Here is a 24,096-nt window from a genome sequence, read left to right as displayed (position 1 = left end):
GATGGCGGTGAAATTGTTCATGTCGTCATTAAACCTAGAAACATTCAAAGACAACGGTTGACTATGATTAGTCGGTCTTGCGTTCATCTTTGTCATCGTGGTTATCCTCTTTCTCATCATCCTCGTCGTCGTCCTTTTCATCCTCCTCTTCGTCGTCCTTTTCATCCTCCTCTTCGTCCTCCTCTTCGTCCTCCTCTTCGTCCTCCTCTTCGTCCTCCTCTTCATCCTCTTCTTCTAGCGAGCACTTCAATAAATGATTACAAAACCCAACGCCATTCCGCTTCGCCTTTGTTTCAGACATCTCCTCTTCGCTCCCCGGCCACACTTTCCTCCACGCTATCTGCGTGATTGTGGCCCACTCTTTGGCGTCGGTTTTGCTGGGGTCGCCAGCCGTGACAGTGAGCGCGATCAGTTCATGAGAACTCCACCCCCAGTAAGCGTGGACAACAATATTGCCTTGAGCGTCTTCAGGCTTGTTAGTTTTAACGAACCACTTGTCGTCCATAGAGTCTGGTCGGTAGCCTTGCAGCATTTTGTTGTAGTCCTCATATGTGATGGTGCGTCCCCATTGTGCCGTTACTGGTGGGGTTTCGAAGGGGATCACCACTGCACAATGTTAGTAGCGAGACGGTTTACATCGACAAATAGACGTACTATCTGAATTAAAACGTGAACGTGCTCAGAGTTGGTGGTAGAGACTCAAGAAGAAAAGTCAGAGCACAAAGGGTTGGGTGAAGGATCTGGAGATGTTAAAGATGTTGAAGATGTTGCGGTGGTCAAGTGCAATGCGTTTTTACTTGGGTGACGTCCAACGCGGGGCACCACCAGTGCCTCCGGCGAGCCGCCCCCACTTATGTAATCGTGGCTGAGTCCGGATCAATCGCTCGCAGAACACCTCCCAGAATCAGGTCACGGACTTGGATGTCTTGTGGAAATGATTTTGTACAAGCGTGGATGCCTGGTATTCGGCGTGCGGTAGCACCCCGTAATGCGAACTTGGCCAATGACAACGCAAGCTCGCGAAGTGGCCACCCTAATATCTTTTCAGAAGTCCGGTGAGCCCCCTTTCTCACGTTCGCTGTTGATTCGCACTTTTCCGAAATTCCGGATTGAGCCTGCACAGATTGACTGTGGCGAGATTCGTAATACAAGAATAATCCGGAGAGTCTGCAGGTGTCAGTATCACCATACGGTAAGCCGGAATTTCGATATGAAACCCGCGCAAGAAATTGCGGCTGACATCCGCTTAGCGTCAACCTGGAGCTGCGAGTGGGCTGCGCTGCGTAGTGTCCGTAGTGTCCGAAGTACGAGCGCAATGCAACTTTGGGGATCCTTTCGTACGGTAAGGAAGCGGAGTGAATCAATACGGCTATGAAAGGGTCTTCCACGGCAACATGCAGAGGTTCCAAGGGTCAATCTCTTCCATCATCCATTCATCCATTCATTCATTCATTCATTCATTCATTCATTCATTCATTCATTCGTTCGTTCGTTCGTTCGTTCGCTCATCTTGTTTCGACACTCATTTAGCCATTCGTCGCATTTCCATTCATTTAGAATCTGAGATCCGTTTCACTTTGAGTTTTTCTAAGCAACGAACACACTTGCAGTCAACATGTTTTGGCGGAAGCCGTTGGCCCTTCTTGGGTTCCTAGCTACCGTGAGTAGCACGGTAGCTGCCCCTACGGAGGTGGACCTCGAGTGGGAGAATGAGGACGGCATGTTCTTTCGAGCTGATAGGTATTTCTCCCCTGTGTGCAGGATTTTGCGAGAAAAGTATACCAGTGTAGTAAACTTTATTGCTCAAGGACACGTAGTATACGGTCGACTGCTTAATATATCCAACTCTTGCTGACTATATATGCGCCTATCAGACGTTCGCCCGATGCAATCAAAGCCGCTGGTGCTTTCAAAACATTCGCTCAAAGCAAGGGAACGAAGCCAAACTATAGTCTGTGGGACCATTGCAAGATCAAGGAAGCATCCGCTTCGTTTGGAAATCTTCCAGATGATGGCTATGTTGGCACGAGTGTGGACATCAACTTCTGTTCGAAATGGATGGTGGAAAAGCTCGAGGACGGCAAAACTGAGAACATCGAATCTACCATTTACAAGGTTGCGTCCGATAAAAACCTCATTAGTTGCCAGGAAACCCTCGGAAAACGTACGAATCTGCTCCATACTTGCCAAAATACCGTGCTGACTTGACTCAGATAATCCAGAACCCGTCGAACAAGAATACGCTGCTATCGACGGCATTCCTTGGAAGCAAGTCGTAGGCTGGTACAACACCTTCACTGTGCGTGGAGGAGGGAGCACGAAAACGGTCACAAACGCCATGTACCATGAAAACCCGGACTTTGATTCAGCTACATACAAAAACCTCCCCGACGGTACCCCCAGCGCCACCAACAACTATAACTACAGACTTGCTGGATTCCCCCTTAAGGACAAAAGATGGAAGGAGAAACCTTTTGTAGACGCTATGGATCCTGTCTGCGGTCAGGCAGAATCATCGGGAGGGAAAGGCAAGAAGGGGAAGAAGAACGCTCGCCGCGATGTCGATGACATTGAAGATGACGAAGATATGGAGATCTTGGCCCGAGACAGCGAAGACTCGAACCTGGTCGCTAGAGCCAGGGGTTCCAGGGGCGGAAGTAGGACCCGGAGGCCCAGGCCGAAGAGGCCTGCAAGAAAGCCCGCGAAGAAGCCCACGAAGAAGCCAACGAAGAAGCCAACGAAGAAGCCTACAAAAAAGCCAACGAAGAAGTGCACGGTAGCTATGAAGAAGGCAGGAAAGTGCGGCACTACTTCGACCTGCTCGGCTGCAGCAAAGAAGAGGAATGGTGGCAAATGCCCCATAAAGAACACTTGCACTGCCGCTCAGAAGAAGGCTAATGGTGGCAAATGCCCCATAAAGAACACTTGCACTGCCGCTCAGAAGAAGGCTAATGGCGGTAAATGCCCAGTAAAGGCCACTTGCACTGCTGCCCAAAAGAAAGCCAATGGTGGTAAATGTCCGGTAAAGAACACATGCACGGCAGCCGAGAAGAAGAAGAATGGTGGCAAGTGTCCCCCGAAGTCGTGCCCCTTACCTAAGACCAACAACCAACTTGCGCAAGAGTATATCAAGTTGTGGAAGTCAGGAAAGCTTGGGAAGGGTAAGAAAGCTGGATCTGGCTCTAGCACTGGGAAGAAGGGAAGGGGCGGCAGGGCCTGAGCGCAGGATATGATTCACATGAGTACCGGAGATACCGGAGACGAACTGGTAGATGTGGGGAGGGAAGTTGAAAGGGACGGCATTGAAAGAGCGTTCATGGTGGGCTTTCCTGGGTCGAATCTTTGATGTAGTGCAAATCGTATCTGATGCGGCTTTGGTGTCCCCTGGCCAGTCGTCGCCAGTACCATCGACCGAAGGGTCTGCGTCGGCTTCGTCCCTCGTGCGCTTGCGCTTGCATCTATTACTTCCTTAGCTACTTCTATCATCAAAACAGACATCAGGAGGTGAACATCGTCGGCTAGGCAGAGGCTGGAGCCCTTGCATCTCTGCGTGTTCTGATAGGACGTGATTTTTCCAGTCATCGAAATCGTCGATGGAAGCATCGCCCTTTCCTTGACGGAGGCATTCGGGGCACGAGAACGGCTGCGCGAATGGTGGGCATGAAGCTGTTGGAGCAGGCGCGAGGAGTGCTTCGTGGAGGACGAGGGGAGGGGAGGGGGAAAGCGAGGGAATGAAACAGTGCGCGTGAAGGAGTCTAGACGCCGCGGGTCAACGCCCTCCTATATATGCGTACTGCGCGGGAGGGGCGGATCTCGAGGGTGTCAGAATGGGCCACCCAGCACAATAGAGCGCCGTGCCACGGCGGGATGGGCGACAACAGTGCCAGGAAGCGCGCAGGCACATGTGGACAAGGCTCGTCTTCGCAGGTTTCCGGACGCCAGAGTGAGCGGGCGGGTCCCAGGGAGAACGACGCCATATCGAAAGGGAAGAGAGGGCATGGATGGGCAGCTCCAGCGTCGGTCGACTGAGGGTGTGGGCGTTGGAGGGGTGCCAACGCCGACCATGGCATGGCGGGCAGCGCAAACGCCCGCCGTGGAGACTTTCCCTAAATTAGCAGTATCAGATTGCTGCGCTTAGTGGGGAGCAAACTATGTGGTGAGCGCGAATACATTCACCTGACAAAGACTGTCGAACAATATCGGTGCTTTACAAAGGCTCCTCCCGTGCCTTGTCATAACTGTATGTATTGTTTATAGAATTTCAGCCAATCTGTGAACTATGGGAGTCCAATTACTAGCGGGAGTCTAATTACTAGTTGGATTTTATTTTATTTCTGTGTCTAGGCCGAGTAGATGTTGAAATAGGGCACTAAGTTGTCAAATAATTAAGTAGTTTTACAACTAGCCTCTTATAGATCTGCATTAACTAAGGTTCCATGGAAAAGGCACCTAGAGCTATGGAGAGGTGGAAAAAAGTCTTGTAATCGACTATAATTGGAGATGAACAAAATTCTCGCGTGGTGCGTCACAAATCGTCGCATTGCTGCAATTGTCCGGAATGCAGATGGATACAACATCGAGCGTTGCAGGGATATGTGTGTTCAATGTTCGCAAAAAGTGGCAGAGTCACTGATGTACGTGTCGCAAGTATAACTGTTGGTCAGACATACTATTCATAGCTGTATAAAGATCTGACTTATTCTGAGTGAGCCAATAGTGTTCGGTGACAACAGGCACTTCCTAGTACCACATTGCTAAAATGCTCTGATTTACTGGTGATCGAAATTATGATCGAGATCTGGAGCATGCCGTCTGGTGAGCGCACATTCGAGAATATGCCTCTTGGAACGAGCACACGCCTTGCACAACTACAGGCAGCGGGCATCCGATGGAAGGAAATGAACCGAGCGTGCACCCGGATAAATTTCAGTCTACTACCTCCAGAGACCGGAATGGTAATTTGATAATGAAATGCAGATGGGGCGGAAAACCCACGATTAGCCCCGAGTAGGATTCACCGATCAGGCACCAGCCAATCACAATAAGTTGCGATGTTAATCCAGCTCCTTCGCTCCTTCAGCGTCCCAAAAGAACTCTCTACTTCGCGAGACGACTACCCATGCGGTGGGTTCTAGGTCTAAACTCTTCCTGTTGCATTGAAATATCGATAACACGAGAAATGTGTCAAAAAGGGGCTGTTGCCTGTGTGGTCTTATAACATTCTGACTGGGCCGGCATGATAGGTTCGCGTACGATGGTATAAGTAGCAGCTCGTCGTCTGTTAACACACAGTATCATCATCATCAAGATATTCTGAGTTCCGTAGCTCAGTTTCAGACACTCTCACCATGGTCTCCAAGCTTCTCACCATCTCCGCCCTCGTGGCTACCATCCTTGCCCTTCCCGACGTCACCCCCAAGCAACTTCCGTCGGGCTGTGCTTCATATCCCAACTACGATGCCGACACCGGAGAGACAGGTAGTTTCGTTGTGAAAGTGGTCGACAGCGAGAACCCAGCAATTGAAGGATTCTCCGACACATCCGATTATTCTATCGGCATTGGTGCCCAAGGAAGGCCCTACATGCGCTGGGGATACGTGAGCATGCCCATGATCTATCGCAGTATTGAAACTAATGTATGCAGCTCACCATTCCCGTCCGCAATGACATCGCCAAGACCAGCCTTAAATGCTCCGACGCCGTCCTCCACGCATATGTCAACACTGAGCTGACCGCCGCTGGTGCACCCACGAACACCCAATGGGCCCCTCTTGTGCTCTCGCCGTATGCAAACGATGGCGTACTCCTCTACAAGGTCGAAGGCGAAGAAGTGGGGGTTTATGAGCATTATGTGGGCGAGGAGAAGCAGCCTGGTCTATTCCTGGGAGGATATGATAACAGCACGACGTGGGGTTTCACGTACATCGCGCCGGATGCGACATCTACTGATGGTAATTACCAGATGAGGTTGATCAGGGGGACTGAGGAGGTTGGTACGAACGAGACAAGGGGTTTTGTCAAGATCCTGGGTTCCTAGGCGTTACGGACCACGTGGTTCAGCTGCGATCGTTAGGGATACCTTCCCCATCTGTTGGTATCAGCATTTGAATTGTTATAGGATGCTTAGTGTATCTCCATTACCCGTCCCTTTGGTTTTGATAACATAATGTCCCAACGTGGATCTTGTATTTGTGAGATCAGCGTTATAAGCTTTTGCTGTGATGCACCGTTGGTAGCATTGGATGTAATACTCTATATTGAAGGCGAACGCTCATCGATCTATAGACCATGTGGTTCCCATCGTCTAACGCTGTGCTATTTACATCGGGGCAAACACGACCTCGGGAGCCGCTCCACATTCTCCCCATTGCGGTTGACATCCGTAAGCTGGCCTGCAATAATCGTCTTGATTGCCACACCACCCGTAACTCGAACAACAGCGCCCATACGTTGACCCTATACAGCCGACCCCGTTCCCACATTGTCCGTCCGTGCTCACGGGTACTGTGGGGCTAGGTCGAGCGGAGCTGGTCGTGGAGCTCGAACTCGGACTTGGAGTGGGTGTAGGCGTTGGTGTTGGCGTTGGCGTGGGAATGGATGTTGAAGATGTGGACGGCGACGGAGTCGGAATAGGAGAAGAAGACGACGACGAGATTGGAGGCGCGTTGCCACACGTTCCGAAGCCAGAGCGGCAGCCCGTGCCACAGTAATCGAGCCCGCTGCCGCACCAGTACCACTCTGAGCAGCAATTCCCGAATGAAGAGCCCGCACATGTTGTGGAGTTGCCGCAGAGGCCGTTCGTGGAGACGATCAGGGTGCCAGATGGGAGGGGTGGTGAGACGGTCGAGCTTGTTGAAATGGTGGAAGAAGATAAGCTTGGCGACGAGGTAGAAGATGTCGACACTGAAGGTGTCGGTGTCGGCGTGGGCGTCGGAGTTGGGGTAGGCGTGGGAGTCGGTGTATCAGTAGGTGCATCGCCGCATCTTCCGTATTGTGGTTGACAACCCACTAGGGCGTTGCAGTATTCGAATCCAGTTCCGCAGTAGCCGTATGAAGAGCAACACTGGTTGTCTGTACATTTTTGATTTCCCCCATCGGCGCCGCAGCGGCCTTCCAATTGGCGTGGGAACAGAAAACGGGCATTCAAGCTCGGAGTGGTCGCATTGTTTATATGCAATCGTCGTAACGAAGAGTGTGTCAATTCCAACGGGGCACGCGGCGCGTGAAGATTGGCCGCCGTGGAAGCGAAAACGCTTGAGGTGCTCAATGCTCCAGCTAGGAGGAAGGCCGTCAACCGCATGTTTTACTGCGAGGTAGAGACTGGCTTTCTGAAGACAGAAGAGGGATAAGTCACACTTAAATGACGGTCAATTGGGCTTCCAAGAGCTCCTGATCCCACACTAGAGAGCAATACGTCCCAAGAATAGGACAGCAAGGTGATAAGAGGACGACTTCCTCAATCTGAACACGCGTGAATATGTACGCGAGGCCTCGCGTGGACGTGAAAGTATTCTCCGAGCTAATAGAATGTTGCGCCCAAGCCGGTATCAGAGTATGCCATGCATGCTTGTGGTCGCACAAGGTAGGAAGAAATTCCCAGGTTATTGATCAATATCGAACACGGCGTGAGAGAGCTGGGCATGTGGGGCTTATATCCATGTCGAAGCCTCTGCGCTTTTCTCACTTGTAACAACCTCTTAGTACGCGTTGGGAATCTAGGGTCAAGCTTCGATACTGCGACATGATGTCAGGCTCTACTGCGAAGGGTGGCGTGGCAATGGTACGGTGCCGATTTGCAAAACTGGGCTGCAATTGTGCAGCTCCCCACCATTCCGACGACCAGGTGGGGCAATGCGAAGCTTGTCAGGCCGTCGTAAAGAGCATTGGCGTTGCATTTATTTCCATTTACGTCGGAAGGGAACGTTGTAGCGCCTAAATGCGCTGCCGAGAGTACCGAGCAGGAGAACTGCCGGACCTAAGACAGGCTGCGGATAATGGCCGTAGACAACTTGCAACAATGAAATTAGCGAGTTCCTCGAAATGCGCGGCATGGGCACGCGTTATTTCTACCGCGAATAGTCAGGGTCCACCAGCATGCGGCCTCCGAAGTTCGCGTCTAGTTCGTGAGTAAAGCATTGGTGACGTGCTGCATCCTGACCACGAACCGCAAAAATGACAGGTCGTATTTAAGTAAAGATGCATCGGTTCCACTTGCAAGCTTCTCTTTTAGTACCCTGAGTTCTTTGCACATGGCTGCGAATTCATGTACATTGCTTGTGAACGATTTCATCAAGCCATCGAAATCTTCCGACTGGGATGAAGGGCTTGATGAAGTCGTGGAAACATGGCTTTGACCGCCAAGATCCGTCATCGATGACAATGTCGAGCCATTACGCGTGTAAGTATAAGTATGATGTTCGAACAAACTTGCGTTATCGCCTTCAGAGTCTGATTCAGACCATGAAGTTGAATCTGCTTCCACGTCTGATTGCGAGCAAAATAACAACGGTAGCTCAGCCATTCGAAGGCGCCTATCGAAACTGCAAAAGGTGGCGTCTCTCATCTCTTTCCTGGAATTCGGCCCAAGGCCGCTTGTTAGAAGTCGCCACATGTGCGCATTGTTGGGTCGTGTGTATCTGGGCCGCATGTGATACTCTTTGCCGTGACCGAAACGATCTCTCCATGCGGGATGCATGGCTTGGTTCCATCGATCTTCCATATCACTATCATCTGTAATGTTGCTGAATCCAGGATACCAAAGCGGAGGCAGCCCTAGAAAAAGGGGTTCTGCAGCTGATGGCAGCAGTGGCGCGTGGCCCTCATATTTGCATCGAAGCTCGTTCTCGAACTCAACCATATGTGGAGCAACGTAGTCACACTACACATCCTCATTAATACAGACATACTCGTTGGGTGACTTCATGCTTACCCAACCGGACTCAAGCGAGTGCCAAAGTTCGGAAGTGATCTCATCTTTTGATCGCTCGCCTTTCCCAACGACAGTACAGCCCCAGAGATGCAGCTGAGCCACCATATAGTCTTTGGTAACCAACTCGCCTGAGTGCAACCTGTCCTTTATAAAGCTCGCCGGTTCGCGGGTATGGATACCCAGATAAATTTTGCCGTTGTGGAAACTGTATGATCGAGCAGCAGTACCTGGGCCTTCGTGCGCAAACACGCGTGGACGGGCGCGCGAGGTTTTCTGGTCCATGATAGCTAGCTTCTTAATCAATGCAGCTGGAGGTGTCGGTGTATCTTTTCGAAAGACAGGATCATTCTCGTCAATCCAGGGTGCCGGTGATCTTGCGGCCTCGCTCGGTGGCGGCTCATCAAATCTTTGCCTTTTACTAAATTGATCACTGTGCTCGGTCGCAGGAGAGTCTCCTTGCTCCGACCTTGATCGCTTCTTCGAATGGTAACGTAAAAATCTTGCTTCAGCTTCAGGCGTGATGAGAGCCTTGAACCGTTCGGGTGCTCCTTTTCCGACGACATATTTGTTATAGGGATCTTGGGTGTAACAATCCTTATCTATACACAGATAAAGCGGCCACTGCTCAGCCGATCTAGATGGCTCGAGACCGTAATACTCTCGGCGCACGTCATCTTCGAACTCAATAGCGAAAGGCGATGGTATATCGCACTGCGGCTGGTCAGCAATGGCCGCGGCAACTATAGGCATCGCCTACCCAGCCTTTATTCAACGCTTCGATTAGATCTTTCCGATACTCATCCTTTGTGTATTCCCCGTCCCATCGATCATGCCAACAACCCCACAAGCCCAATTGAGCTACCATATAATTTACTGTAACCAAACCACCCTTTTCTTTATAACTCTTCAGTCGGTTACGTATCTCGTCGGCCGACTCGCGCTTGAAGCCATTCGCGTAAAGCACACCGTCATAATAGCTGTATTTAACGGGTCGACCACGCCCACCTGGACCGTGTCGCACATCCATACGAGCAGGAGGACCATTTGCTTGACCGTCCATTTTGTAAGGAGCACGGAAGACAAAGCTGTGAGTATACGATGGGAGGACGCGACGCGAACCTCGGAAGCGATCGAGACGCGTGGTACACGCGCTAAAGTAGCCTCATCATGTGACGTCGGAGGTCCCGTCGACTGCTCATATGGATGCGAAAGCTAACGGCGTATTTCATCACAAACAACACATCTTGCTACTTTCAAAGTCTATAAACGCCCCTCAACATCTGTCAGGTTTCCGCTTCATGGTTGGCTTCCCTGCCACAGCGCATTGCATCCCCGCACCCCCGATGTAGCAAATAGGCCCCCCAGGAAAGCGTTGTTGAAGCGAGCCTTGGCGTGAAGTCATTAACCTCCAATGCACGACTCTTTGCGCCGCAATTCTTTGCGCAATGCCAGCTACAAATCGCAGACGGCGTGTATCGATCGCGTTGCTCACGCGCCCAACAAGTCTCTTGCTCATCGTATGCCTGCCGAGTGCTAAAGTTGTTACGCCGCACACAGGGGCGCTCTAGCCCAATCCTGCGTAAGCAGCGTCAGCAAGTCTCGTGATCCATGTTCTCTTGTCTGCCGTGCCTGGTAAGTAGAGTTCGATCTTGAGAGAAGTTTTATCAGGCTACCTCTGGCCTGGTCAGTTCGTCCTTTTCCATCATCAAGTTTCTCGCGGCGCGCCATTATGTTGGTAATTTATCTGCTGTGTGCTGCCGTTGCCTTTGTCGTGTATAGCTTCATCTCCTCGGCCTCGACGAGGCGTCGGCATGCTGCAGTGGCGAAGAGGTTGGGCTGCGAGCCAACTCCTATGGAGCATTGGCCGGATCCATTCGCACTTGTCAACCTGTTCAGAACCATGTGGGCTCACAGCAACAATCGGACCCTTGAATACATGCGGGGCACCTTTGACGACACGTCTTTGCGCGTAAAGAGGACAGTCTATACGTACGAAACAAAGATACTAGGAGACACGGTTATCTTCACGTGCGATCCGAAGAATACTCAGGCCATGTTGGCAACCCAGTTTAAGGATTTTGAACTTGGGCAGGTTCGAAGAGGATCATTTGCTCCTTTGTGAGTTAGATTTTTATCGTCCGTCGAGAAAGACAATACAGGAGACTGACCGGCTGATATAGACTTGGTCACGGCATCTTTTCGGCCGACGGGAAGCAATGGGAGCGCGCTCGCGCTCTTTTGAGACCGCAGTTCTCGCGCGACCAAGTTAGCGACTTAGACCTGGAGGAGCGCCATGTTCAGAACATGCTTCAAGCTCTGCCCGCCAAAGCCGACACCTGGTCGGAGGTGATTGATCTTCAGCCGCTCTTCTTTAGATTCACCATGGATTCTGCCAGCGAATTTCTGTTTGGTCAGAGCACGAACACTCAGCTCTCCGCACTCTCCGAAGAGGCCTTGGCCAAGAACGTCGAAGACAGCGCGTTCGTGAGTACTTTTGAAGCTTGCCAGGACCGCATAATGATGGCCATGTTGCTCAATGAGTTCTACTCCCTAATCGAGACCAAAAGCTTCATGGACAGCTGTCGGCTTTGTCACCGATACATCGATAAGTTTGTCAACAAAGCTCTCGGCCGCCGCGAGGCCCGCAAGCAAATGGAAAAAGGCAAGAAGGAGAAGTACGTGTTTCTGGACAGCTTAGTGGACGAGACCATCGATCCGGTCGAGATTCGAGATCAGCTGCTCTCCATGCTCGTGGCTGGTCGCGATACCACGGCAGCTTTGCTGAGTTTCTTGTTCCTTATGCTAGCTCAGCACCCTAGGGTCTTCAGCAAGCTGCGCGAGACTATTATCGAAGAATTCGGGACATTTCATTCGCCCAAGAACATCTCCTTTTCTGGGTTGAAAGCTTGTTCGTATCTCCAATGGTGCATCAATGAGACCCTACGACTGTACCCCAGCGTACCTTGGAACTCACGGCGGTGCACCCGCGACACCAGTCTTCCCTGTGGAGGCGGCGAGGATGGGCTTTCACCAATATTTGTGCCAAAGGGGACGGAGACGGTGTATATGGTATGGTTGATGCATAGGCAACCTGAATTCTGGGGCCCAGACGCAGAAACATTTAGGCCGGAGCGATGGCACAACCAGAAACATGGTTTTGAATATCTGCCATTTAACGGTGGGCCCCGGTAAGCACCCTAACCCTCAACGGTACTGTAAATTAAATACTAACGTTTAGTCAGGATCTGCCTTGGACAACAATTCGCCTTGACAAAGGCTGGCTACGTGGTCGTGCGCCTCTTGCAACGATTCGACAAGCTGGACGGCTCGCCTGGGGCATCAGAACCAGTTAAGTTGAGGCTGTCTTTAACAGGAAAGCCCAAGAATGGGGTCAAGGTGCGATTGCACGCTGCAGCTGAAGAATAGCCTCGTTGATCGCGTCGGTGTAAATTGTAGACCTTGCTAAGGGGTCGTTCATCCAAACTCTGCTCTGCTTTCAAGACCAAATAAACCTTACATTGAGTTAGTAACAGTATATGTAGTATTGATTATACCCAGCCAACGAATTCTACAGAGTTTCTATCAGCAAAATCCGACATGTGACTAACTGTGTTCGGCTAGTGTTTCCCCACATACAGCTAGCGTTCACACCTACCGACCTTGAATAAACCCTCTCTTACACTCCACACTCAACCCTCACAACCCCGGCTTGGAGTTCGTACTAGGCCACAATGCAGAATGTGACAACGCCCGAGGACAAGTCCGATCCTGTGACATACACCTGCACATGCCCTGCCCAAACCGAAGGCGGAAGCGTCCTACTCTTCTACCGCTACTGGGCTAACGCCCCGGTCCTACCCTCAGAACACTCACAATGCACTCACTCACCCCAAGCACTGGCCAACTTTCATAAGGACCTAGCAGCTTCCCTTCACATTGGCGGAAAATTCCGCATCGCGACCGAGGGTTTCAACATCACGCTAGGCGGCACGTCCTCCGCCATCACCCAATACATCGAGGCATGCCGCACACACTGGTCTTTCGCTGGCATCGAACTTTCGACTCAGCAAGCGCGCGACGCGTACTTCAAGCCGACACCAGGCTGCGCTTGTGCTTTTGGCGGCAAGGCGTCTGTAAAGGTCACAGCTGAGATTACGCCGCTTGGTATCACGAACTATGCGCCTGCATCGTGGGGTAATGTAATCTCCTTATCTCCAGCGGACTTCCACGAGTTGTGTCAGAAAGGTGACATACCCTTGATCGATGTGCGGAACCATTACGAGTCTCGCATTGGGTACTTTGTTACTGGGGACGGGAGCGTAGCTGTCCGGCCTGCGGTGCGGAGGTTCAGCCAGTGGCCTGGATATGTCGTAAGGCATGTGCTGGGGAATGATGCGTATAAGAGACCCTCTGGGGTAGCGACGTACTGTACGGGCGGTATCCGATGCGAAAAAGGGGCACGGTGGATGCAGGAAGCGCTTGCAAGCCATGGAGAGAACGGTGATGCGCCGGTGTATACTCTGCATGGCGGCATAGTAGCGTATCAAGCGTGGATAGAAGAGCGTATTGCAGAGGGGAGGATGAAGCCTGAAGACAGCTTCTTCAAGGGAACGAATTACGTCTTCGATGCACGAGGGGCGATTGGAGGTAGAAAGGCGGTCTCGACATGCCACGGCTGTGGGGGAGCGGAAGATCGGCTCGGCAAGTGTGATGTACCCGGCTGTCACTTGATTCTTGTCGTTTGCGAGGCGTGCGAGCGAAAGAGGACAATCAGCTGCTGTAAAGATTGTCGTGAAATTCACGAAGGCGATGGAGCAGGCATACGGAGTGCACGCATGTGCAATTGCGAGAGCGAGCGCGAAAAGTCACTCTGGGGTGATGGAGGCGCAAAGCTTGGACGGGGAGGTGGCAGAGCAAAGACACGAGGCGCGACGGCAAGGTGACCATATCTAAGTTTGGGTTCAGAACCTAAAGAGTCTAATTTCCTTGGTGTATGCGACTGCGATGCGGGAAGCGCAGTCCTTTGCGTTTGTCGGTCGCCTTCTTGCGCTCGGGTATAGGTATCCTGCACCTACTCCTTGAAGCAATCCTAGAAGCACTCGGTGCAGGAAGTCACAGAGGGGTCACCGTTTGATCTGCCAATCCATATAGAGGTCGCATGTCGGTGTCAATCATAGTCCTAAGAGTTGGATATGTATATCTCGCTCAATTAGCTGAAAACCATCAAGTAAAATTACAAGAAAGATCATATGCAGACGTTGGGCTGGCTATCCTTGAAGAGGAATATTTCATTGTCACATGCACTACGCCATTTGGAGTTATGTGTCATGCACAGGCTCGACACCATACTATGGTAGCCTCCCTCACTACGTTTTCCAGCTCTCACTAACAGTCTCTCACGTCGCACTTCAAAGGCATTCTCGTAGAGAACATCCTCTCTTACCAGCCAGACGGAGTTCTCCACCGCCGCGGCTCATACGCATCCAATGCACGTACGGCCGTCGTTCTTTCCCTATCAGATCAGCTTGCCTTTCACTTTTCACGCAGCTACACGTGCCACATCTAAACAAATGCGTCCTTCACTTTTCACCTGCAAACCCACCTTCTCATTAAATGAATCTACCTCTCACTTACTCGCCTATATATGACACTCCCATCACCACCAAATCATCAATCGCATGGGTCAATTCCAAGTCAGCCTCCGGGTTGGCGCATTGGGCTCGGAACGTACTGATGTAATTCCGTTTCCTCAGGAACTGAACGGGGCCAGCAACGAAGGGATGCCACTTCTTAGTGTGATAAACGCTAGGGTCGTTGTTGGGGCTTCACGCAAGTGAGGTCGGGGTATCAAATGCGGTGAGGGGATTTGTGTTTTGTTCGATTCGTCTGTTGGCCTTTATTTTTGCTATTTATTTTATGCCATTTGTTCTTGTTGGAGGGTAAAAGGCAATGCGCGTGGGGCAGAGGTGAAAGGTGAAGAACAGGGTGGGGACGAAGTTATGCTTTTTGTCCACCATCATCTGGAGCAGGTATCCTTTCGCGGCCACGAAGCTGGACAACGACATCTCGCGTCAATAATGCGTCCACATTCGGTGCCCAAAAGCTTGCTAGGATCCCTACACCGCAAAAGGCAATCGTGCTCAGAAACACCGTCTTGTACGCCTCTGCGTTGGCCTCCTGATATGCTCTCACACCTGCAGCCTGGCTTTCAGCTGACAGTCCATTGACGGCAGCCCACGCGGCTGGCGTGCCGAGTGTCAGGGCAGAGAGAAAGGAGGCCACGCTTGAAGATGGGAGGCCGGCTGCGATGAGCGCTGGCGGTACGCGGGCGGGGATCGTGGCAGCGAGGCGGTTCGAGAGGATGACTGTGTAAACGCTTATTCCGTTAGCAGGATTTACTACCTATGGTACACATCAGAAAGCTTGACTTACGTAGAGCATATGGTCGAAATGAAGGAGCGCGCTGAGCCTGCGATGCCAGTTGCAGTTCCAATCTCGCGCTGATCGTTGATGACGATAGTGGCGACTGTAGAATTGAGGATCTCGTTCCACCCGATGAAGGCGGCAGCGAGGAAAACGAAGACGGCGGCCATGATGGGCGTGTCTGGGGTGGACGCAGCCATTGCTAAATCCATATCAGCGTTGTGACCTTACAAGAGACGCTGCTCGCATGCTTACCAGCAAGGAAAACACTACCGATGAAGAACACCACCTTGATCTGTACATCTGTTCTCCTCTTGAAGAACGCACCCACGAACTCGCCAAACAATATCCCAGAGTTCGAAATGCACGACATCCATCCCGCCCACATGAACCCATGGCCCGGCGAATACAGCGTCGCCACCATGCTCGGCCAGATGATGGCAAGTGCATAGTACACCGCAGCTCCGAGCGCCCAGAGCAAAACCGTGACATCCCAGGGAACATTTCTCAGCAGATGCACCGGCAGCAGCGGCTCTTTCAACCGCGCATAAGATTCGTACAGGAAGAAGCCTGCGAGGCAAGCGAAACCCACAAGGATGGTCGCGATGACGTTTGCGGAGGCCCAAGAGTGCAGTGTGCCACCCCAGGAGAGGCCCATGAGGAAGAGCAGAAGGCCGAGAGTGAAGAGAAGAGTGCCAATGTAGTCGAAGTGTGCAAGAAAAAGGGATTTGCGAGAGGAAGCGTGCTTTTGGTGGAATGTTGGCGGCTTGTAGAAGAGAAACCATGCAAGTGTTGTGGCGGCGTTGAGAGCGATTAGGAGGTAGAAGATGCTATGTCGTGGTTAGTTAGACATACGTAAGAGATAGAGAATGAGGCGCACCCTCGCCATCCAACATTAGACTGTACGAAGGCATACGATATAGCGGGAGCAAGGCCGCTTGAAGGGATCGCCCACGCGAAGCTAGTAATGTCAGTTAAGTCTCTTGACAAGGACAAAACCTTACACCCAAGCCTGAGCGATGAATCTGTGTGTTGTAGGTACGAGTTCACCCACAACAACTGCAACACTGTCAGTCGTCCAATGTTCTTGCACCCAATATGCCACACTTACAAGCATACGACAGCTGGCTGGCCGCCCCCAGCCCGATCAGCACCTCCGCTGCAATCAATGTGGGCACATTCGGCGCGACAGCAGCAACGATACATCCCAGAGTCGCGAGCGCATTTCCGCCGATAAAAAACCAGCGACGACCTACTTTCCATCAGCCTTGAACCCACACCTACAGGCATCAAGGCATGCGTACATACCAAACAAATCACTCAACCTCCCAACCAGCATCAGCCCGACTGAGTTCGTGAGCAGATAAGCCAGGCTAACCCAGCTTAGATTCGCGTCAGGACCGATATCTGCGTTGATGAATGATAGAACAGGTGCGGCGAGGCCAAAGCCGCCGACGCCGCAGCCGAAGCTGGCACCGATGGCGAACACTATCCGTTTCCATTAGCGGTGATCGAGGGCTCCTAGAGATAGATGAGGCGCACTGGAGCCCAAGAAGTTTGCGCTGGTAAAGTATCCTTTCGGCAGCTCCGAGTCTGCGAGCGTGAAGTCGCGGCCTAAGACTTCGACATTAGACGAGGTATGTGGATCGAGCACCTCGATGATATCAGTTTCGTTCTTAGGGGTCGCCATGGTGAGGATGGACTCTCCTGCTGAGGTGTATCTGCTCGGATGGTGGGAGATAAAGTATACACGCGTCAGGGCCCTGTCCTCCCCTATAAGCTGGTGGTAGGCCTCCCTGTGCGTCGTCTTTATTTTCCGGCATAGTGAAGCACTTGCATGTGGCGTATAGCAACCGCGAGAAAAAGCGCTTGTAGGTAGTAGTATCAAAGGGTGTGTGGTTTCGGAAAACGATATGCGTGGATTCTCCAACCTTACTCCCGTTCAGCTGCAGACTTATCGATGGTTGTACGTTGGACGTAGCATTCGCTAGCGCAGGACATGTAAATCCGGGGAACATGCGGGGTCAGGTAGAACGCTAGGAGTGGGCGTGCACGCTACTTACAACTCCGATGATTCAGTCAAATCCGTTCCCTTCGAGCTTGCCTCAATAGCTGTGTAACCATGCAAACCGTGAGACTACATGTGAATGCTTAGAACTGCTCTGATTCAACATCTAGGCTCATCTACGTCTATTTAGTCGCCATCTTGGCAACATGCAAAGTAGATCTTCCCTTAGGGTACAATATCCCTCACTCGCGCTATGTACAGTGGCTATCCAAATGCAAAATGACAAAGACAAATGTTTTACAGCTTGGCCTTGGGCGCCTCGAGCGTAGGCACCATCAGATCCCTGATATCACCGGCCGCCTCGTTGAGGTAGAAGCTCATCTTGTCCTATACGCCGTTAGTCCACGTTCAGATCTATCCAAACCAAAGATTTAACATACCGAACCCAAGCCCTTCGAGCAAACATTGAATTGGATGCTGTTTTCGTTGATCATGTATGCGATGCCCCACCCGTCATCGATGACCTGGCTCCATCCGTATCCGTTGAAGTACTCCGAGCTCAGCTGCGAGCTTGAGATGAACCAAGTGCTGCTGTATCCATACGCTGGGTCCTTGTACAAGCTAGGCAAGTCCTCGCCCTCCTTCAGGCACCTCTTCAGGCCGAACAGGTGTCGGTCGACGCCTCGTCCGTCGGAAGCATCGCTGATGTACTTGACGTGGGCGTTTAGCGCATCACGGAAAAGCTTTTGGGTGTGTTCAGCGGATGCGTTAGGGTCGGCCATCGCGGCGCAGAAGGCGACGGACTCGTCGGAGACGGTACGGCACGTCTCGGTGCGGCCTTCTTGGAAGCGGCGCGTAGCTGCGGATTCGTATGTGGGGCGGTTCTTGCCGTAGAACTTGTGGTACGCGAGCTGGATGATCATTTGTACGTAGGCGTCGGGGCTGCACTTGAACTTCTTGATCAAACCCTTGCCATAGCCTTGGTAAGCCTGAACGCGGAGCTCGTGCGCGTTGATCTGCTTGTTGAAATGCGCTTGTGCAGCAACGATGTCTTGCTCAAGCTCAGAGTTCAGGTTGAAGCGGAGAGCGGTGGGGTTGGGGAGGTCGGAGCGAACTTCTGTGACATCAAAGGGAAGAGCGTTGGAAAAGATTTGCTGATTGGCGTAGTCGTTGAGACGGTGTGTTGGTGTGCCATCCATCATGGAGTGCTCGCCCATAAAGCCTGAGGTTCCGTTGTCGTTGATGATGAATTGAAGCGGCTTGTCAAACCAGCGGTTCGAGCCGTCGCCATGCCAGTACTGGTGCGCGCGCTCTTCGAGGGTGACTGGAGAGGCATCATCGAGGCAGACAACGAAGGATGCGGACTCAATGGCTTCGATGGAAGTGGCGTTCACATCCGACGCGGCCTTGAGCTTGGGGTAGACGTCAGACCAGACATCGCGGTTCTGAGATGTGAGGAATCCAATGGGTGCAGACTTCTCTGCCTTTTCGTAGATGCGCTGGAATTGGAGCTCGAGCTCGGCGGTGTTGAGCTGCTTGCCGTTGATCTCGTGAGGCACCTTCCAAAACTGGTTCTTCCGGATGACAATGATGTGCTGATTATCCTCGAAGTTGTGCTTGACAGTAGTGTCTGCGGGCTTCTTTGGTACGCGCGAGCAATTGAACATGTATTTATAGGAACTCATGGCCATGGGTAGCTTCTTCATGTACTCTGGCTCCAGCGACCCGCCGTCAACCATTTTCTTGAACTCGAGGACAGCCGTGGACATGGCAGCTGCGCGCTTGGCGGGGTTTCTTCGCTTCTTGTCATCGCGATGTGAGTAGAAGTAGCTCACATATGGGACGACGGGGTCGCGATAGCCCATGTATGCTGCCTCATTCCACCACTCAGCGATCCAATTCCGTACGTTGGGATCCTCTCTCCGCGCAACCAAGCGCTTCTGCAGTGTCTCGCCAGCTCCTCCGGGCGCAACGAAGTCATTGACAGCCTTTGTTGTCTCTTCATATTCGGACTTTGAGAGCAGCGGGTGGACGGACTTGAGGTATCGTTTTGCGGTCTCCTCGAGCGTAGGGACAGGCAGGCGCGGTAGAGAGTCCTCGAAGCGCAGCATGGCGCCTTTGCTGTGGTCCTCCTTGTAGCCTGCGTCTCACATATCAGCGTGTGATCCATGTCATTTTGCGGCTATTGACATGTGAAGGATGCAGCGACGTACCGGCTGGCAGCGATGACTGCTGCCGTCTCGCAGCAGCAGGAGCCATGGCAGTGATCTATGGTAATTCATCTGTTAGCTTCGTTCTGCTTGCCGTGTATGCATTCATGTATGCATGCTCTTCGGCGCACCTTTGGAATCTGTGTGTTGACAAGCGAGCGGCGGAGAAGGGAGGCAGGTTGCGCCCGGGCTGCTGCGCGAAACATCTGAAAGGAAGGAGGGAGGGAGACTCGCAGAGGAAGAATCGCGGTGCTATGCAGGCTCGGTTCGGCGCGTTGCTGGTTTTGACTTGGATAGGCCAGCTACTGTGGCAGCTCAGGCGGCGGGCGAGATGAACCTCGGCTGACGTCGGACGGCGACCCGCGCAGTCAAGTGACGTGCCCCAAGAATCCCAGCCGGTTGTCCGACACCTCAAAATGACGGGAGTCAGTCTTGACTTGCATGCACCAAGATTTCCCTTCAAGACATCCAAATTGTAGCCTATTCTACTGCAGTTCGATAGCACAATGCTTGGAGCTTCCCCAGCATCTCTCCACACATCCCACCAAGCTACGGCTCCAGTGAAAGCACGGACTCCAACCAATCGGCGTGCGCGCGGCAGCCGAGGATCTTCCTCGGCTGGCCTGGGTCACTCAGTTGTGAGGCTCTGCGGGAGGCTTTTCCCATTCTTGATGCGACATGCTGTTCACGTGCCATAACGGACATGTGCTCTTGTCCCAACGTTCGTACGAGGTCACGACCTTGCTCTTCGTCGAGCAGCCTGTCGTAAGATCCAGCTGTGCACTCGAAGCCGACATCGGACAAGTGACTTGCATCGTTTTATTGTACCTAGGTATTCACCCATGGTAAGGGATACAAGCGGAACATTGCACTCAAACCCACCGAAGATTGACCCGGCCTGCGGGACCTTCAATGAGAAGGGCTGCGATCTCGATCCTCTTTAGTCGTCGTTGTCTAGTCTACCGCCACTGCACGAAAAGATTTCCTGACAGAGCTTAGACTCTGGCATCATACCCTGACTATCCCTCTTCGTCATTGATACTTCCATAACAGTACAGGTTCTTACGCCAAATTCCTGTTTCTGGCCTGACCCTGTCGTGCGTGCGTCGCTCCGGAGACGTAGCCCGCACAAAGCCTTCTGTACAACTCTTACATCCGCCCTTTTATCTCCGGTCTGTAGTGCTCAGAACGACCGACGAAATTAGTACAGACACGTTATCAAGTCGATGGACCCTGCTAAGATGAATTTGAAAATGCCCAGTTTCCACTTCCCTTCTTCAACTTGAGTTCATCGGGAAACAATAAAACCAAACCCTTCGACAATCATCTCACATCAACCATTACAATGCCAGCCGATCCAACCACAGACCTCCTCCTCATAACCTGCGCCTCCGGCAAACAAGCCACTGCTCTCCTTCCCCTCCTCTCCCACTGGAAGTGCCTCCGCCTCGCCGTCCACAGCGCTTCTTCCAAATCCCGGCTCGAGCAACAATACCCACATGCCGAAGTCATCGCCGCTGACCTCTATTCCCCCACCACGACCCTTTCCCTTCTCAAAGACGTAACAGCATGCATCCACATCGGCCCCTCCTACCATCCGCACGAGCGCTCAATCGGACACATGATGATCGACGCCGCTCTGCTATCTCCAACATTGAAGCATTTCATCCTGAGTAGCGTGCTGCACACGCAGCTCGACAAAATGCTGAACCACTCCTGCAAACGTGGCGTGGAAGAGCGGCTTATCGAGTCCGGGCTCCCGTACACGATTCTGCAGCCTACAACCTTCATGGACAATATACCTATTGGCATGTTGGCAGGGCAGGAGCAACCCGTCTTCCCCGCGGCCTGGAGCACAGACAGTAAATTCTCATGGATCGCTACGAGAGACCTAGCAGCCGCGATGCACGCCGTGCTTGTGGAGCGGGAAAAGCACTTGTACGCGCAGTATCCGCTGGTCAGTACACACGGGCCGCTATCCTTCGGCGAGGCTATGCACATCATTTCGAGCAAGATCAGCAAGGACGTCAAGATAGAGCACCTCGATTTTCGGAAAGCGGTCGACTCGGTGCTGATGAGGTTGTATGGGATGGCGGAGGGGATTGATCAGAGGACGAAAGATACAGCGCAGAGGATGATACTGTATTATGACAATAGGGGCATCGTGGGAAATAGCAATGTACTTGAATGGCTGATTGGTAGGGGCGCGACGCAGTTTGATGACTGGGTCGATGTTAAGCTTGGGGAGCTGAAGTGAGCTGCTTTACACGCCCATGAATAAAAATTAACTTGGGAATTTCCTTCCATAGAAACCAGCGCAACCGAAAAACTCTCACCTAATCTTGGCTTCGAGCGGGTGATTGCAAAGAGGTGAATGGAGAAAAGAGGCAGTATATTGTGCTAGGATACAATCAAAATCTACACACGTGACACCTCAGAGAGTGCGCCACTCAGATCCATATCCCAGCCCAGTCCGTCCCAAAATACAAACGCTGGAAGGGAAATGCTCTCACTACAACCCCAAGATCTCCAACTCATTACTATTGTACAACCACCCGCTCAGAGTGATGCATTTAAGGGTTCTCCTTGACGAACTTGATACCCTTGTTGATGTTGCCAGCAAGGTCCTTGAGGCAGACATCGAGGAGCTTCTGCTCGTAGTCGGTGATCTTGCCAACGGGGTGGATCTTCTCGACACCATTGGGGCCGAGCTCGACGTTGGAAGCGAAGTACTCGACACCCTGGTCCTTGTAGAGAGGAGAGTCGACGAAGGTGGGCTCGATGACGTTCTTCTGGCCCTGGGCGGCCTTGAGGAGGGACTCAGCGAAGCGGGCACCAGCCATGGCCATGGAGAGGGTGGCGGAACCGGCACCATCCTTGGCCTGGACGACCTCGTCACCACCGAACTGGACGCGGTGGACGTACTGATCGAGCTGCTCGCCTTCGAGGTTGAAGCCGGCCTGGGAGAGGAGGGGAACGATGGTAGCACCAGAGTGGCCACCGACGACGGTGATGTTCTCGTTGGCGGGGTCGGTGTTCTTGAGCTGGGAGATGAAGCGGGAGGCGCGGACAACGTCAAGGGTGGTGACACCGAAGAGGCGCTTGGGGTTGTAGACGCCCTTGGACTTGAAGACCTCGGCGGTGATAGGGACGGTCGAGTTGACCTGTCTCGGGTTAGCCCATTGTTCCGTATCCCCTTGATCTAAGCACATACAGGGTTGGAGATGATGAGGATGTTGGCCTCGGGGGCGTGGTCGGCGGCGGCCTTGGCCAAATCACGGACGATGGAGGCGTTGGTGTTGAACAAATCTGGGCAACTGTCAGTCGTGAAACCTGCGACAAACAGTTGTCAACGTACCGTCACGGGTCATGCCGGGCTTGCGGGGAACACCAGCGGGGATGAGAACGATCTCAGAGCCCTTGAGGGCCTCGGCGAGGCCAGAGGGAGTGGGGTCGTATCCGCGGACCTTGTATATATTAGCATTGCGAACTATTTGCGCATCGGACAAGGCAGCGTACCTCGCTCTTGGTGTTAATGTGGCCAATGTCGGCAGCGACACCTGGGAGGTGCTGTTAGCATGCAACTGGCAAAGTTATGATGGCAGGAGCGTACCGGGAGCAAGACGGATATCGTAAAGAGCAAGCTGGCTAACTCTGGGGTTGAGCTTGAGAAGGAGGGACAAAGGCTGGCCAATGCCACCGGCAGCACCGAGGACGGTGACCTTGGACGACTACATGACCACTAGTCAGCATACGCAGTGCAATTGAGAGTCCAAAGCTGATGCCGCATGTCCAGCAAAAGCAATGGCGCAACATCGGATCGTACCTGGCGGGCAGACGCCGCGAAGCCGCGGCGCTGGACCTGTGCGAATATCTGCCTAGCGGAGAACATAATGGATGTGATTGGAGAGAGTGGAGATGAGCTTGTGGTTGGAGTGGGTGTAGAAGAGTTGGTAGAGACGGATGATCGGATTTGTAGCTGGAGAGTTTTCCAGCGTCACTTCCCGCCAAGCTGTCCATGCTCCCACCCGACCTCGGGGCCGCGCTAGCCGGAATAGTCTCCACCCACCCGGACATAAGTCAACACCATCCGTTTACTCCCTTAAAGCTCACCTTGAGACCACTCGAGACGCTTGCTTAACCCGACTTGACCCGTTCGCCATTCAATTGGTAAGGTCCGCAGAAACAGTGTAACTGGGCCAAAGGTACCTTTACGCAACGGCGTGAGCTCACTATGATGGAACGGGGACAGCACCATAGGTAACCACGTCGTATGATTATTGATCACGATATCTTGATGAGCTTTCCGAAAACTTCTTCGTTCTGAATATTAATTCACACGTCCATAACCTTATCTTTCCGATCGCGCGCTCCCCAACTCAAATCACTTAGCCTGGAAACAAAACGTAGTCATGAACTATGAACCTCACCAGAGTAGAGAATACAATTGCCATGGCGAAAGAAAGCCGCTTCAACTCGACCAAAGCATTTTGTCTCGAGGTAAGGACTGCGCAAGTGTCCTTGTT

At 52.4% G+C, this 24,096-nt stretch overlaps 9 protein-coding genes across 9 annotated transcripts; 4 read left to right on the top strand and 5 right to left on the bottom strand.

Moving 5' to 3' along the window:
- Positions 1-67: 67 nt before the first annotated feature.
- Positions 68-1,189, bottom strand: N0V89_006069 (uncharacterized protein; the record flags this gene model as incomplete). Its single annotated transcript, XM_056214841.1, has 2 exons — positions 68-606; positions 1,150-1,189. 2 exons carry the CDS (start codon positions 1,187-1,189, stop codon positions 68-70), a joined length of 579 nt encoding a protein of 192 aa, XP_056072108.1.
- A 426-nt stretch (positions 1,190-1,615) lies between these two features.
- On the top strand, positions 1,616-3,220 carry N0V89_006068 (uncharacterized protein; the record flags this gene model as incomplete). The annotated part of the gene is made up of 3 exons (XM_056214840.1): positions 1,616-1,740; positions 1,875-2,164; positions 2,214-3,220. 3 exons carry the CDS (start codon positions 1,616-1,618, stop codon positions 3,218-3,220), a joined length of 1,422 nt encoding a protein of 473 aa, XP_056072107.1.
- A 2,128-nt stretch (positions 3,221-5,348) lies between these two features.
- On the top strand, positions 5,349-6,037 carry N0V89_006067 (uncharacterized protein; the record flags this gene model as incomplete). Its single annotated transcript, XM_056214839.1, has 2 exons — positions 5,349-5,597; positions 5,645-6,037. 2 exons carry the CDS (start codon positions 5,349-5,351, stop codon positions 6,035-6,037), a joined length of 642 nt encoding a protein of 213 aa, XP_056072106.1.
- Positions 6,038-8,878: 2,841 nt separating this feature from the next.
- On the bottom strand, positions 8,879-9,989 carry N0V89_006066 (uncharacterized protein; the record flags this gene model as incomplete). Its single annotated transcript, XM_056214838.1, has 2 exons — positions 8,879-9,640; positions 9,792-9,989. 2 exons carry the CDS (start codon positions 9,987-9,989, stop codon positions 8,879-8,881), a joined length of 960 nt encoding a protein of 319 aa, XP_056072105.1.
- Positions 9,990-10,658: 669 nt separating this feature from the next.
- N0V89_006065 (uncharacterized protein) lies at positions 10,659-13,712 on the top strand (the record flags this gene model as incomplete). The annotated part of the gene is made up of 5 exons (XM_056214837.1): positions 10,659-10,984; positions 11,110-12,117; positions 12,172-12,277; positions 12,667-13,576; positions 13,678-13,712. 5 exons carry the CDS (start codon positions 10,659-10,661, stop codon positions 13,710-13,712), a joined length of 2,385 nt encoding a protein of 794 aa, XP_056072104.1.
- Positions 13,713-14,926: 1,214 nt separating this feature from the next.
- On the bottom strand, positions 14,927-17,042 carry N0V89_006064 (uncharacterized protein; the record flags this gene model as incomplete). The annotated part of the gene is made up of 8 exons (XM_056214836.1): positions 14,927-15,305; positions 15,362-15,554; positions 15,608-16,182; positions 16,233-16,313; positions 16,357-16,411; positions 16,464-16,607; positions 16,661-16,840; positions 16,895-17,042. The coding sequence occupies 8 exons, from the start codon at positions 17,040-17,042 to the stop codon at positions 14,927-14,929; spliced, it is 1,755 nt and encodes a 584-aa protein (XP_056072103.1).
- Positions 17,043-17,657: 615 nt separating this feature from the next.
- On the bottom strand, positions 17,658-19,776 carry CAT2 (Carnitine O-acetyltransferase mitochondrial; the record flags this gene model as incomplete). The annotated part of the gene is made up of 4 exons (XM_056214835.1): positions 17,658-17,747; positions 17,801-19,500; positions 19,574-19,628; positions 19,702-19,776. 4 exons carry the CDS (start codon positions 19,774-19,776, stop codon positions 17,658-17,660), a joined length of 1,920 nt encoding a protein of 639 aa, XP_056072102.1.
- A 1,139-nt stretch (positions 19,777-20,915) lies between these two features.
- Positions 20,916-21,827, top strand: N0V89_006062 (uncharacterized protein; the record flags this gene model as incomplete). Its single annotated transcript, XM_056214834.1, has 1 exon — positions 20,916-21,827. One exon carries the CDS (start codon positions 20,916-20,918, stop codon positions 21,825-21,827), a length of 912 nt encoding a protein of 303 aa, XP_056072101.1.
- Positions 21,828-22,143: 316 nt separating this feature from the next.
- Positions 22,144-23,462, bottom strand: MDH1 (Malate dehydrogenase, cytoplasmic; the record flags this gene model as incomplete). Its single annotated transcript, XM_056214833.1, has 6 exons — positions 22,144-22,734; positions 22,785-22,879; positions 22,929-23,037; positions 23,090-23,130; positions 23,184-23,301; positions 23,397-23,462. The coding sequence occupies 6 exons, from the start codon at positions 23,460-23,462 to the stop codon at positions 22,144-22,146; spliced, it is 1,020 nt and encodes a 339-aa protein (XP_056072100.1).
- Between the last annotated feature and the right edge of the window lie 634 nt (positions 23,463-24,096).

Source organism: Didymosphaeria variabile (assembly GCF_027946475.1).
Source record: "Didymosphaeria variabile strain IMI 356815 chromosome Unknown scaffold_4, whole genome shotgun sequence".
NCBI classification, from domain to species: Eukaryota; Fungi; Ascomycota; class Dothideomycetes; order Pleosporales; family Didymosphaeriaceae; genus Didymosphaeria; species Didymosphaeria variabile.
Note: the sequence above shows the minus strand (reverse complement) of the source record. Positions and strands in the feature narration are given on the sequence as shown.